Consider the following 15,353-nt stretch of genomic DNA (forward strand, 5'->3'; position numbering starts at 1 on the left):
AGTCGTTTTTGTCAGTCACTTGTCATAGCTGCATACTCTTGCCAGCTCCATCCAGAGAACAAGGAATATATCATGATTACTGCAAAAACCGGGTGGAAACACTTACAGCAAATGTTTGAAATGGGCCGTAAAGCTGTCGAAGAGATCTGGTTTGAAACTGCCAAGTCCTATGAATCTGGGATGCCCATGTGACTAGACAAATGCACATTAACCTGAGCAATGAAAAACTCGCTAGGACCAAATCTAATGTATGAGTGACTTCCCTGCACAGCTATCAGTGAGTTGGTGGAACAGATCAGTGCACATGAAAGCGCTAAGATCTTCAATGTCATGACTTTTTTTTTTTAACTTAACACTACATGAGCAAACATGTCTTTCAGTGAATCTCACATCTTCAATGTCATGACTTTTTTTTTAACTTAACGCTACATGAGCAAACATGTCTTTTAGTGAATCTCACATGGGTAAAGCACACAGGATGATATTTTGAATCAGATGATTTCTCAAGTCCTATTCCAGAAACCTCCTCTCACCTCTCTGTTCTCCAGATTCCTGCCGCACCGTCTTTCTATGGCACATCACTTGGAATAGTGGACCATGGCTACACAGTCATTAGCCTGAGAGCTCTTTGAGGGCAAAGATATATCAAGATTTGTTTTTCCTTTTTTTTTTTTGGTCCTTTGTCCTTTCTTTTTACACCTGGTGTAGTGCCTTTCCACAGAAAGGTCTTTAAAAATATTTGTAAAATTGATGTGTTCTAGAAGAAAGTCTGGAGAAAATAAATCATGAATTAAGATGCCTCAGAAGAAAATACTGATGGTATTCACAAAAAAGTTATGACTTGTTGAAGAGGGTATTTGAAATTGAAACTCCAGAAATGGATGCTAAATGCATTGGAACTGCCAAGAAGCATATAAAGACATTCAAGAAAGGCCACTCATTCCTGAGGTACCTAAATAGTGTGGTTAATTTTCAGACTGATACTAAGAAAGTCCCTAAGCAGATATTTAAATTCTCTACAATTTATTTCTCTTCATATAAATAGGTAGTATTGGTGAGCTGTAGCTCACTGTATTCTTGACTTAAATGATACTACTGTATTTCTTTCATTGATTTCTATTCATGTTTGCTTTAGTGTGATTTAGTAAATGGCTGTTTACTTATTGCAGATTTAACTATATGGTATCTACAGATGATTCAGGACTATAACCCTAGCCATTCAAATACCCCTTTCAGTAGTTATCACTCTAAATATACGTAATGGTCACTGATTCTGTCCATCTTCCTATGAACTGACCAGTCTGTATTCCCCAAACAGGTCTCTCTCTAAGTTTTCTTACCTCATTCTTGTATTCCTCTTTAATTCCTCTTGCCCCCAATATCCTTATCTATTAAGTTGGGGTGATAATACTAGCTATGTCATATGTTCAGAGGCTCCAGCAGCAGTAGAAATTGCCTGGCTCACCCCCACCATGAGCTGCAGGGAGAGCTGGGTTTGACAAGCCCAGTGTGAGCCATGGGGAGAGAGGCCCCTGCTCTGGCATGCTGGTCATTCAAGCATGTGACCTGCTATTGGGTCCCCTGTGCTGCGTGCCCTACGCAAGACTATCAAGCCAGCCCAGGGCAGATATTTCACACACTACTGGGTGGGGATTTGGCTTTTGAATACCACCCAGAATTGTAAACAGACCAATCAGATTCAAGCTCCTACTGGTGCCATTCAAGATTTTGAGGCCATTGAGGAATTGTAAATAGACCAATCAGATTTGAGCTTAACATGGACCAATCAAGTCTTGGAAATGAAGCTGTAATGGACCCCTCAGTCTTGACAGGTGGATACTCTGAAGGGGATATAAGCTGAGGTTTCACAGGACTTCAGGGAGAACTTCCTCTGGACTTGACCTCTGCTAACCTTTGAGATCTTTGCTTCAGACCTCCAGCCCTGCATCTGACATCACCTACTGACTGGCACCGTTGACCTATGCCCAAGTTCTCTAAAAGAGCTGCCTGCCTTTGGCTTATGTCCAGCATCTCTAAGAGCTGTAAAACCGGCACCTGGTCTTCTGGCACCACTCACTGCTGACTTGTGTCCAACTATCTCTAAGAACTATCTGCCACTTCTGATCCTCCTGTGCCACCTCCTGGTGATGTTGCATCTGGTTCTGTCCATTCTGGCATCTGGCAGTGTCAGCCCGTTCTCCAGATAGGTGCTGTTGCAGCCGTGCCATCTCAGCACCTGTGATCACCTCCAGGTGCCATTGTGAGTTGGATCCTGGCCGACTGCTTATTGGCAACTAGCTTTAGGCTCTCATCAGAGGGACAAAGCCATCTTGCACCTTTGATTTGGACTACTGGATACTATCTGGGGTAGAACAGCCATTTGTGGCCTTAGAAATGTTTTCCTTTCCCTAATTTCCCCTTTGTTAACAAACCCCATTGTTATTACACCCTGATATCGAGTCTGTCTTGCAGTTGTAAGCACAGTGATGAGGACCCATGAACTGTGATATCTCCCAGGCTTTGCAGGGTTTCACATAGAGTTACCTACTGAGAATAATGCAAAGTGATTAGCATAGTGCTTGATACATAGTAGAGACTTGATCATTACTAAATAAAGGAAACATTCCTGGTTATCCAAACTCAAAATTTTGGAGTATCTTTTATTTTCCTCCCTCATAGTCAGTTAGTGACTTTCAGGAATTAGAATTTAGATCAGAGGGGCACATGTTGCCAGTGAGTGGCCATAGAAAGCAGGAGACTCAGCTGCAGGAGGGCAGAAGGAAGGAAGGGCAGCAGCTTGAACCCTCTCGATCTGCTAGGGAAGCGGGTGGAGAACCAGGCCACCAGGAGCAAGCATGTATTTTCAAGAAGGCAGTGGTGGAGGCTATAATCCAGCTCCAGTCACTGTCGCCTTTCCTAGGTAGAGGCTGTGGTCATTTCAGAGGCAGCAGTGGTAGAGGAGGAGGAGGATTTGAACTAGGAGGTGGCCCAGGCTTTAACAAAGGCCAAGATGTAGGACCTCCAGAAGGTGTAGTTTCACTAGAAGATTCTTACATCCCTGTCAAGATGTCATAGTTTGTAAATGTACCACAGAGGGCAATAAGGTACCTTATTTCAATGCTCCAGTTTATTTTAAAAAGTGAATTGGAAAAGTGGATGAAATATTTGGACAGCTTATAGATTTTTATTTTTAAAAATTGTCAGAAAACATGAGGGTATCTTCCTTTAAAAATTACTAGAGGGCCTCTCTGGTGGCACAGGGGTTAAGGTCTCAGCGCTATCAAGCTATCACCAGCCACTGTGGCCTGGGTTTGATCCCCGACCAGGGCGCTGGCGCCACCACATGGCGCAGCAGACCTCTCCTGTCTCGCCCACTGCTCCCCTCAGCAGTGTATTTCAGTCAGTCCGCCTGTTCTGCTCCCCACTCTGTCTCTGGTGAATCCTCTCACCCCCCACACCTCTGGACTATACCCCAGTTCTTGTATGTATAAATAAAATAAATCTTAAAAAATACTATATAAATGTTACATGGATGGTATAAGCTGCAGCCACTGCATGGGTGTTTACCTCCACCTCCAGGTGAGAGGGGGCCTACAAGGGGCAGAGTTGGGGGGAGTCTTGGAGGAGGTGGAGGAGGTGGGAGAGGAAATGGTTTTAGAGGTGGAAGGGGACGAGGGGATGGAGGCTTTAGAGGGAGAGGATATTGATGAAAAACTTCAGTTAACTTCTGTATTAACCTGCATGATCTGCTTCTGAGGATTAGAAACTTATTTCTAAAAAATCTCGAAGAGTGAACATTTTACTAAATGTTGATAATAAATATCTAAATACGAATTACTTATAGGAAAATATCAACATCATATAAACATGAATACAACAGAATAGGCAATTTTGCTCTAAAAGAGCATGAACAAGTGTTTTAATGTTTTGTGCTATGCCTGGAACTCTATGGGTGAGTGATAATAAATGGAGAATTTTCATTTGAAAAATAACAAAAAGAACAAAACAAAAAATTTGTATCAGTAAATAAAAAACATAATCTCTGGCCTTTCTGCCTTAAGTTTTTAACGATATGTAACAAAAACCAATACTTATAGAGCGCTAAGTATTTAAAAGAAGGCTTTGTATTCCTACAATGCTATACCCTGTATTTGGGGGTTTCCTTTACTCTAGACAATTCTGAAATAGACTACTCAGCGGTAACTTAGATCTCACAAGTTAGGGGCTCAGCACCCAGGATTGTCTCTACTTTAGGTGCCATTTTCAAGTCCAAGCTTGTCACCTGGACTTCCTCTCTTCTCCTATTCTTACATGCGTGCACACACATACATGCCTGTGTTAGGATTAAATTAAATCATCCAGGCCTCCCTGGTGGCGCAAGGGGTTAAGACACAAACTATGAAGTTGTCTGCAGCCTCTGCAGCAGGAGTTCGATCCCCAGCCGGGGAGCTACCCACATGGCGCAGGAGACCTCTCCTGCCTCGCCTGCTGCTCCCCTCAGCAGTGTATTTCAGTCAGTCTGCCTGTTCTGCTCCCCATTCTGTCTCTGTTGAGTCCTCTCACCCTCCACACCTCTGGCCTGTACCCCAGTTCTTTTATGCATAAATAATAAAAAAGAAAATTAAAAGAAATAAATTAAATCATCCATTCTCATGAAAACACTGAAATACTTTTCAAATCTCACTTCACCGTACAGGAAATCAGGGACCAGAATGATGGACTAAAACTCCCAGACTAGCACTTATTCTCTTATACCACGGGAGTATGGATTCCCCTCTTGCTTGCTCCTGCTAATGTGGATTCCCCTTCACTAATTCCTAATACAAATATTGTCAACCACTATTTCCATATTTATATACATGCTGCTTTGGATTGTGTAGCTTGTTTCCAGTCAGTTCTGTGTAGTTTATAAACTCTCGGTGGCATAAATTGAATAATATCACATATAATCTTCAAGATCAAATATAATCTTCACATATAATCAAGCAAGATCCCTAGCTGACCCTTCGTAAAGATCTGTTGGATGAATTATAAGAATGAATGTCCTTCTACACATACCAGTCCCTGGTCCTTTCAACCAATGGGAAGTGTCAAATGACAAAATCAAAACAAATTTTTAAAAATGTTTATTTATGCATACAAGAGCTGGGGTACAGGCCAGAGATGCGGGGGGTGAGAGGATTCACCAGAGACAGAGTGGAGAACAGAACAGGCAGACTGACTGAAATACACTGCTGAGGGGAGCAACGGGCAGACAGGAGAGGTCAGCTTTGCCATGTGGGTAGCTCCATGACCGGGGATGGAACTCGTGCTGCAGAGGCTTCGGATTGCTTCATAGTGTGGTGCTTAACCCCTTGCGCCACCAGGGAGGCCACAGGGAGGCCCAAAAAAATCAAAGCAATTTAATAACCAGTTGAAAGACCTTTATTCTAGGGAAAACAGTCTATAGATTGGCGGAGTGCAGTGCCTCACGTGCAATGGATCACTCTTCCTGAGGGATTTTGTGCATGAGCACATTTTATAGAGCCTTAAAAGTGGCAACTGCTCTCTCTCTTTTTTTTTTTAATTGACATACATATTCCGGGTAGGCAATATAATGTTTTGGTATTTGTATAAGAACTGCTCTTTCGAGTATCTTTTCCTGTCCAGGCTTTTACCCCTTCTAGACTACTCCAGAGCTTTGCTTTCTGGTCTTCTTACCTTACTTCCTTCATATTAGAGGCAGATAAAAGCTCTAGTTATAGTTATTGTTAGCACAGAGTGATAATTTAACCAAAAACTTAACATTTTAAACCTCATATAATCATTTTATCATTTCATGGCTTCTGTAGGTAACTAATCCAGACAGACTTTGAGATTATCTCTGCACTACATACCTGGAGCCTCAGCTGGGAAGACTTGAATGTTGGGGGAGAGTTGATGGTTGGGGAGACAGGGGAATAGAACCATCTGGAGAAATATGTACTCACATATCTGGCAGGTGATGCTGGACTTCATCCAGACTGTTGGCCAAACACCCCTTTATGTGGTATGTGCCCCCTTATAGCACAGTGCCTGGGTTCCAATAACAACCATCCCAAGAGCAAGATTGAACTCTAACTTTTATGACCTATCTTGGTAGTCACATGGTGTACTTGTTACTGTATCAAGCCTACCCAGGTAGAGAGCAAGGGGATACAGAATCTCTCAATGGGAAGCATTGTAAGAGGAATGTGGGATGGGAGATTGTGAATCTTCATCACCCTAAAACATCACCTTTACCTTCCTTTACATAAGAAAAAAGTTCTGATATTCAAGGAGCTCTATAATTTATCCCCAAAGTTTTTCCTCCTTTACTTCCATAGTCTTCTCCATTTTTGCCAGAATCAAACTCCCTCTACTCTCTTTTAATTCAACTAATCTCTCTTCCTTTGACCTAAGAAATCCTTGCCTCTCACTTAAAATTCTTCCCACATGCTGAATTCCACAGGATGAACTAAGATGGAAGGGAACCCCAGAGATCCTTTAATTTACATTTCTGTTCGAGGATGCTTTCAGAGCACCACCTGTCTAGCTGTGGCCCTTTGCCATTTTGTCTTGATTCACCTCACCATGTGCCTGAGAAGCAGAAATGACACGAGAGGCTTAAAACACAATTCATTCTCAGGCTACCTCCTTTTCAAAGCTCAGATCCCGCATAATAATTTTGCAGCCAACATAAAAAGGACACGTCCTGGCCCTGCAGCCCTCTTCTTGTAGGAAACTGAGTGACTACACATTAAACCAGACCTAGTCATCTTCTAGCCAGAAGGACCTAAACGTGAATTGTAGATGGTTTATATATGGACCAAAGCCAAGTAAGAGGGTGGCGAGATGGATAATGAACACATAAACCTATGACAGTTTCAGTAGAAAAGATAAATTGCTGTGTGTGTGTGGTGGTGGTAGGGCCAGGAAATCTTTTCTGAGGAGGTGAAAGGCAGAAGAGATGACCAAGGTGAATGTTCAAAGGTATGACACCTATGTTGTCCCAGAATGAGCTCCACCTGAGTGAAGCAAAATATAAGTGTTTATTTGGTGGTTTTATTAGAACCGTAGCCCAAGGAACACAGAACAAGAATCACAAGTTGTGAGCCCAAGCTGCTCTGACGTGGGAGTGCTTGTATGAACAGAAAAGAATGTTAGTCCACACTTGGGTCTACTCTGTGCAAATGAGGTGTTCAATCAGTGCGGTTCTAAGTAGTAGAAAGTCATGTCTAAGTAGTAGAAAGTCATGTCAAGCCATGGCTGGACAAACCAATCCTCGTTTGTCTGTGGCAGGCTGGTTTAGTTCAGCAAACCCAGGTACCTAGGCAGACGTGCCTGGGATCAGAACGTCAACCATTTGTTACCCAGACTCAAATGATGCCAAAATTTTTATATCTCTTGCTATTTGTAATTTGCTTTATCAATAAATGCATGTACTGGGGGCAAGTTGGGGTTAATTAGGCAGCTTCGGGGACAGTGCAGCCAGGGACTTCTGTGGAGTTAAAAGAGGCTTCTGTGACAAGGAGAGTAACTTTTAAGAGGTCCTAAGCAAAACATACACCAGAGATGAGGTCAGAATGTCCAGAAGGACTAAACAAAAACAGTAAAACTTGAACGACTAAGACCTTGGACAGGGAGGTGAGCTCTAAGGAGAGAGGGAGAGAGAGCCCACAGGACTTCTTTGCCTCTCCCAAGGACAGCGTACCTGGGAGTCCTCACTTTTTCCTTCAAATAAACTTTTCTTTCTTAAGCAAAGTTTGTTTCTCTCTGCTTACGTAGCTAAAATGTCTGCAAATTCCTTTTTATGGCTTTGTGGGACAAGAGCCTGTGGTGGTTCAAGGGCTACAGTAACAGCGCACACTGGGGACACCAGCAATAAAAGTGGGAGCCAGATTGAAGAAGGGGAGGATAAGGAGAGGCAGGAGGAAGGACAAAGTTGGGCTTGAGACTAAAGGGGGTCCCCAGGAGAGGGGGAGGTTCCAGTTTCCCTGCCCCACCCAAGAGAGGGTGAAGCTGAGCAGGGAGAGAAGAAGCTGCAGAGGAGACTGAGAAGGAAGGAGCAGGATGGAGCCAGAAGGAGACCTGGAGGAGGCACATGGAGCCGAGAGCCACGTGAAGAAACTGCGCTAGCCTTGTGGTCGTGGACTGGGTGATGCAGATGTGGGGGAGAGGAGGTGACAATGGCAGCTTTTACCTTGATTTTGTTCTTTTCCTCCCAGAATTGTCTGGTTGTTTCTTACCCTTTTCTGTGCGTCCCCACTGGAAGGTATTTTAGACTTGGGGCAGCTTTGGAGCCTTGCTCTGGGCCAGTCCCGCTTGGGTGGACTTTTACCCATGAGGGGACGGGTAACTTTGGGTGCTTGATCTAGAAACTATATTCTTTGCCTTTCCTGTACTGTTTCCTAATTGTACTAAAGTTCCTTCCCATTAAAGTCTCATATGTTTTGTGCTGACCTGGCAGATGGCAGAACCTATTCAGAGCAGGTGGGTTTGGGAGCCTGGGGTGTCCCTCCCTGCCCAGTCACAGACATCAGGCTCTCCAGGCGATGTCCCAGAGCTGCCCTAGAAAGTGAAAGTGAAGGGCCTCCCCGGTGGCGCAGCGGTCGAGCACTGGGCTGCGAAGCTGCCCGCAGGCTCTGCAGCGCTGGTTCGATACCCCGCTGCTCCCTGACCACCAGGGGAGAGTCCCACATGGCTGGCAGACCTCTCCTGTCTCTCCCACTGCTCCCCTCAGCAGTGTACTTCGTCAGTCTGCCTGCTCCCCGCTCCGGCTCTAGTGAATCCTCTCACCCTCCCACACATCTGGCCTGTACCCCGGTTCTTGTATAAATAAATAAATAATCTTTAAAAAAAAAAAGAGCTTAAAAAAAAAAAAAAAGTGAAAGTGAAAATGGTGCAAAGGGGGACTGGCTCTTCCCCAGGGCCGGGGTCTTCGCGCCACCTCCCCATGCTGCACTGCGCGGCGCGCCGGCTGGGGTGACGACAGGGACTCGGCACCCCAAGGACCGGCACCCCAAGGACCGGCACCCCAAGTCCCCAGCACCCACGAGGGCAGCTCCTTGCCCGCCCCCGACACTTCCGCTTCCGCCCCCCGACTGCGCAGGCGCGGGCGCCATATTGGCCGCGGACGCTCAGCACTGGCGGCGGCTTCTCTCCCCAATCCCGGAGCCTCCCTCTTCGGGGTCCTTTTCGGGTGAGCCTTTCGGGGGAGCTCGTGGGACGCGACTGCCCTCCGCGGGGCAGGGGTCGGGGGCGTCGCGCTGGAGCGCGGCCGGGCCTGCGGGCGCCGCCGGGAGCCGCGCGCACCATGACTCTGCACCCGCCTCCTCGGGCAGGTCCGACCGTGGGGCGCGCGGGGGGGGGGCGCGCGGGGGGCGGACGTGGGCCAGGGGGGCCGGGGGGGCGGGCGTGGGCCGGGGGGGGCCGGGGGGCGCGCGGGGGCGGGGGGGGCGCGCGGGGAGGCGCGCGGCCTTGGAGAGCCGCAGCCCGGCCGGCCCGGCTGCCCGTGGCCCCGCGGCCTTCCCTGCCGGTGCACCCCCGGGCCGCCGCCGCCCGCGCTCTGAGCCACCGGCGCGTCCGGGCGGAGTCGCGGCGGCCTCTGTCGGGCTGCGGAGCCCCGCGGTCTCCGGGACGCGCACGGCGGGACCCGGCGCTCACCTGTCCGCCCCGCCGCGCTCCGTGTCGGGGAGCGGGAGGCGGCCGACGCTTAACCTTTCACCCGCGCACCCCGAAGGAGCCCCGGTGCCGAGTTTTTCGGGAAGAGTCATGACGCCGCGGGTCCCCGCGCCCCGCGCGCTCGGGACCCAGAGCCCCCGGAGAGCCGCGCCCCTGACTGGCCGCGTGTTCGCAGACCTGGTGCTCGCCTGGCTCCGGCTCCGGCTCCGGCTCTAGCCCCGGCCCTTGGTCACGTTCTCTCCTCCCGGCATCCGCCTCTCCCAGCCCTTGCTCTTGGACTCGGAGGTTCTCGGCCTTATGTCGGCCTCACATCGCTCGTCTGGATTCATTTTCTCAGAAAGTCCCTGCTTCATTCCTCTCCCTGTTCAGCTCTTGGCTCCTGTCTGGTGTGTGTCTACACTTTGCTTTACAGTGGGTGCGGGCCTCCCTCGCCGGGCTAGTAGGCGGAGCTCAAGCAGGGAAATAAATTTTTTTCATTTGTAAGTTTCGTTTTAATACTTATCCTTTTTTCTTTTTACAGGAATTGTAGAAAGATAAGATAAAAGATGGTGAGTTTAAAACACATACCCACAGACTGTTGCCTGATAAACCATGTTGCTGGTGCTCACTTGGCAGACTTTTGCATGAGAAAAGTGAAATGGAAGAAAGAGATGGGAATGGTGTTTTCTTCCTTACAAGTTTCTTCTCATGCACTGCACTTAGTGGACCAGAATGTTCTATAAGATGATTTGTGGGCTTGCAGAAGGAATTGACTTGCTTTCAGTGGACAGGAATCACCTTTCTGTTTTTCCTTCACAGTCTCGAAGATATGACTCGAGGACCACTATATTTTCTCCAGAAGGTAAAAAAAGAAATTGCTTAATCTGCCTCAATTAAAAAAAAAAAAAAAGTATTTGACTTAAGGGGGAAATCTACAAACTTAGTTGGTTGTGACCACCAGGTTGCGTGGATATCATAGAAGAGTAAAAGTGGGTGAGATTCTTGTTTGTAGCCTGCCAGTGTTGTGCTTGTTTCTCTAGCCCTGGGGCGAGCGAGCAGAGGAGAGTTAGGTTTCACACTGCTTGTCTTTTGCAGGTCGCTTGTACCAAGTTGAATATGCCATGGAAGCTATTGGACATGCAGGCACCTGTTTGGGAATTTTAGCCAACGATGGTGTTCTGCTTGCAGCAGAGAGACGCAACATACACAAGCTTCTTGATGAAGTCTTTTTTTCTGAAAAAATTTATAAACTCAATGAGTAAGTAAGATCTTTAAGGAAGGCAGTTTAAAAATCTTACTTAATAAGTGTATTCCCCAGTGTTCTGGGAAGAAGGCTCTTCCTTTCGACGTGGTAGAATTGAAATGCACAGTGTATTGTGTTTTCACTCGAGAAAAGTTTTGCTGACAGCGCTTGAGGCCCAGGACCCTGTGTCATTTTTTTAAGTGCAAGGCTGTGCACTTAATGGGGCAGCAGCGCTCTGTAGTGACAAGACTTGGTACTCACACAGATTTGGGTTAATCTTAGCTCCACCGATATGAGCTGTGTGGCCTCGCACCACCTTCTCTGAGTCTCAGAGACTTCTAGTGTGGTTCTGGCAGTTAATGAGATAAGCTAATAGTCAGCTGTAAAAGCATTGCTTAAAATGACTTCTCGGAAGTTTTGTTGAATTATAATGAATCACCAAATGCCAGGTCTCCTGGAGGTCTGAGAACAGTTAAATGGAGCCCTGTACGCTTAGTAGGGTTTCTGTTCACTGGGTGTGCAGGGCTGTGCCTCTAGCAGAGAGCTGGATTATCTGATCAGAGACCTTCCCTCCAGTGCTGGTTATAAAGACCTTTTGACACACTCATCAGAGGAAATATCATCTGTTCATAGTCACTGTTGGTCCTGCTCGGCAGCTTGCAGGCTCGGCTCGGCGTGGAGACAGAGGGGATTGGGCTATAGGAGAGCCAGGGCAGTACTCAGGAACAGGAGCAGAGAAATGAAATGCACCCATAGTGTGGGCCTACCCTAGATCTCCTAGGCTGCCCTGGAAAACCACCTCCCCTCAGGTGCCCTCACCTTCACCCCCATCAACCCAGGGTTCAAAGAGATTAGATCACTTACTGCCCAAGAGAATGGGGTAGGTCGTATCCCTGTCTGGGAAAACCTTTCTATTTTGCTGCATCATCTCAGGATTTACTTTAGCCTCTTAGTATCCATCCTGTTGTACTGTTCACAGGGCCATGATGACAAATCACTGAAAAACTTCAGGGTGCACTAGTTTATCTTTCATGTGGCATGACCTCCAGTTTAAAGTCTCCTACAAAGATAAAACATAGTTTTTGTCTGAAGGGTGTAGCAGCTGTGAAAGCTAGCATTGTAAATTTCTAATAGAATTCGGTACTTTTTAGGACTTGTAAAGACCCCTTGCAAACATTTTCCTTGCTTTCAAATCATTGCCTGTCTTGCCTCCAGGGACATGGCTTGCAGTGTGGCAGGCATAACTTCAGATGCAAATGTTCTGACTAATGAACTGAGGCTCATTGCTCAAAGGTATGGTCATAAATAACATAATTGATGGTATTAACTTGGCTTGCGTGGTTTTTTTCTTTCAAAGATTTTTTTTTTTTTTATGCATACAAGGACTGGGGTGGAGGCCAGAGGTGTGGGGATGAGAGATTCACCAGAGACAGGGTGGGGAGCAGAAAAGGCAAACTGACTGAAATACACTGTTGAGGGGAGCAGCGGGCGAGTCAGGAGAGGTCTGCTGCACCATGTGGGTATGTCCCTAACTGGGGATCGAACTCATGCTGCAGTGGCTGCCGATAGCTTGATAGCACTTAGTCTTTGCTGTGCCACCAGGGAGGCCCAACGTGGCTTACATGTTTCTAAGGAGAACTCATTTTTGCAAAGATTGAAGTAATTTAAAATATATTAGAAAAAATAGATTTTTTTTAAACCCAAACTTGTAAAGTATTATTTACTGTAAGACGGTTAGCATGTTGATGTGCTTTTCTCCCACTTTCAAATTACAAATGACTATTATGTTGTCCCCTGGCATGGATTTCTTTTCAGAGGTATTTTGTTTAGAGTGTGTCTTTGTCTTAGAGAAAACTAATATGCCAATGTCTTTATCCTAGGTATTTATTACAGTATCAGGAACCGATCCCCTGTGAGCAGTTGGTTACAGCACTGTGTGATATCAAACAAGCTTATACACAGTTTGGAGGTATTGAAGTTTTTGGAAATTTTACTTCAGAAAGTAAAAATGTTTTATGAGTTATTCTTTTTGAGACAGTAAATGGAAAGTGAAGATTAGACAAGTAAACACTGTATGTTCCTGCTTCGTGACTTGACGTCCACTGTGTAAATTATCATAAGCTTTGTAAATAGACATTTGAAAGGCCAGAATAACATTTTCAAATCTGGAGGCAAATTGCTTTTTTCATAATAATGAAATTCAGCTGTGTTCCCTCTCCTGGCTGTGTCTAAATTAGAGAAACAAAAGTAGAATTTTGGGTGGCGCTTATCTCTATGCGGGCCAGAACACAGTGCAGTTTATGAATGCCTGACTTCACAGAAAAGGGTTTAACCACATTAACTGAGCTCGGGTAACTATAGTGATACTAAATTCAGGTTGCAAGTGTGTTTGACTTTTTTTCTTTGTTAAAGGAAAACGACCGTTTGGTGTTTCATTGTTGTACATTGGCTGGGATAAGCACTACGGCTTTCAGCTCTATCAGAGTGATCCTAGCGGAAATTATGGGGGATGGAAAGCCACATGCATTGGAAATAATAGCGCTGTGAGTATTTTTGTGGTACTATAAAATGCAGCAGAAGATCTGACAACTACCATAATTAAATAGCACTGAGTATAAACAGTATTGTAAGATTGCTGTAGCAGCCCTTACTATGATAGGGAAAATATCTGTGATTTCTATTTGTGACAGGGTTGCAGTACTGTTAGTACTACTGGGGTTTATTGTGTATGTTGTTAATGGGAGGAGATGCTAATTTTCAATGAGAAGTTCTGAAAATATGATGTATGTATTTTCTGTACACTGGTACACAGAACCCCTGAATTCTACCACGGATCCCTTTTTCAGAGGATCCAAGGACCCTAGTTGAAGACCCCATTCATAGAGCGCTGGCTCTATGTCACCCCTGTCACCCCATGGCATGTTTACCCTCCCTGCCATTAAAATTGTCTCTTTGGCTATAATGCGATAATACGGACCAGTCCTTATTCCAAAACATGAAAATTGAAAGGAAATTCTCTGTTGATTGTTTTTTACAGGCAGCTGTGTCGATGTTAAAACAAGACTACAAAGAAGGAGAAATGACTTTGAAGTCAGCACTTGCTTTAGCTATAAAAGTTCTAAATAAAACCATGGATGTTAGTAAACTGTCTGCTGAAAAAGGTAATTGATACATCCTCTCCCTCTCCTCTGACTTCATAGGCTACTTGAGAGGACTTGAGTGTTAATGTAGTTTACTGAACTAGTAACTTTATAGTTACTGTTTATATAGGTGGCCTGCTACCTGTTTCCTGAAGGACATAGGCTTAGTGAGGTTGCTTTGCTAAGCAAGGCAAGCATTGGTGAGCCGTGGCGCCACACTCCTGCACTGCATTCAGATTGGAGGACGAGGACCCGAATGTGCTCAGTGTTCATGGTTAGAACGCTGAGCTGTGTTACTTTTACTTTGTTATTATCTACCTCCTGACAGTGGTATCTGTCATGATGAACACACGTGCAGTTACATTTCTAGACACGGACACTTGCATGTTCTTCTGAGTCTTCCAATTTCTTACGTTGAAAATCAAATTTGTAATTTTAATTGCTTCCTTTCACTTGTTATATGACTATATAAAATAATATTTCTAAGTGATATTTCCAAAATGGTGATAAATTAATATTGAATTGGCTTAGGATAATTTATCTTCTGGTCTTAGAAAATGCCATTTCTTTAGGATTGCCCGCTGTTGGCTACTTCTACTTAATTTCAGGGAGTCACTGCTCAATTTCCCCTCCTTGCCGATCTCATTTTGGTATCAGCCTATTTGTCCATAGCCTTGGTGTAGCTGCTTTTCACACTTTTTTTAAAAGAGATTTGAAAAGTCCGTAAGAAGTATAATTACTGGTTATAGATTCTGACTGGTTAAAGATACTGGCTAAAGCTTTCAGACACTCTAACAGAGGAATTGCTCAGAAGGTTCAGATCGGGGAGGAGAAGAAAGATATTTAAATAGAAACATTATAGGGTCTAAGGTGTTCTGTTGATGTCCATAAATATCCTGAATCATATTAAGCATACAACATGCAAGAGTGGTGATTTAAGACTGAAGGGAGGAGATGAAACTATGGTTGCCTATTAGGTTGTTTGCTACGTGTCCCTGCCTGTAACACAAATGTGTGTTTGCTTTAGTGGAAATTGCCACGCTGACAAGAGAGAATGGGAAGACGGTCATCAGAGTCCTCAAACAAAAGGAAGTGGAGCAGTTGATCAAAAAACATGAGGAAGAAGAAGCTAAAGCTGAACGAGAAAAGAAAGAAAAAGAACAAAAAGAAAAAGATAAATAAACAAAATCAGATTTTTCTAACTCATTTGGGAACCATTTCAGAGTAAAAGTTGTCCTCCTCTTCCACACTGAGAAAGCTTTGACTTTTTTTTAAACTTGTATAGTGGAAAATAGGACATGACGAACTGA

The 15,353-nt window shown here is 45.2% G+C and overlaps 1 protein-coding gene across 3 annotated transcripts; it reads left to right on the forward strand.

Annotated features, from left to right (window-relative positions):
* The first annotated feature begins 9,101 nt into the window (after positions 1-9,101).
* Positions 9,102-15,353, forward strand: LOC119235025 (proteasome subunit alpha type-4). Of its 3 annotated transcripts, none has more exons than XM_037498064.2 (9): positions 9,102-9,199; positions 10,202-10,229; positions 10,480-10,522; positions 10,756-10,918; positions 12,119-12,196; positions 12,784-12,872; positions 13,316-13,446; positions 13,941-14,064; positions 15,071-15,353. In XM_037498064.2, the coding sequence occupies exons 2-9, from the start codon at positions 10,227-10,229 to the stop codon at positions 15,223-15,225; spliced, it is 786 nt and encodes a 261-aa protein (XP_037353961.1). In that variant the 5' UTR covers positions 9,102-9,199; positions 10,202-10,226; the 3' UTR covers positions 15,226-15,353. The 3 variants fall into 3 exon arrangements, with proteins under 3 accessions (XP_037353961.1, XP_037353963.1, XP_054546760.1); XM_037498066.2 differs by lacking the exon at positions 9,102-9,199 and adding an exon at positions 9,317-9,341 and having other exon boundaries at positions 15,071-15,325; XM_054690785.1 differs by lacking the exon at positions 9,102-9,199 and adding an exon at positions 9,884-10,067 and having other exon boundaries at positions 15,071-15,325.

The sequence above is a fragment of the Talpa occidentalis genome, unplaced genomic scaffold (genome assembly GCF_014898055.3).
Source record: "Talpa occidentalis isolate TD23 unplaced genomic scaffold, MPIMG_talOcc4v2.1 talOcc4.804, whole genome shotgun sequence".
In the NCBI taxonomy this organism is placed as follows: domain Eukaryota; kingdom Metazoa; phylum Chordata; class Mammalia; order Eulipotyphla; family Talpidae; genus Talpa; species Talpa occidentalis.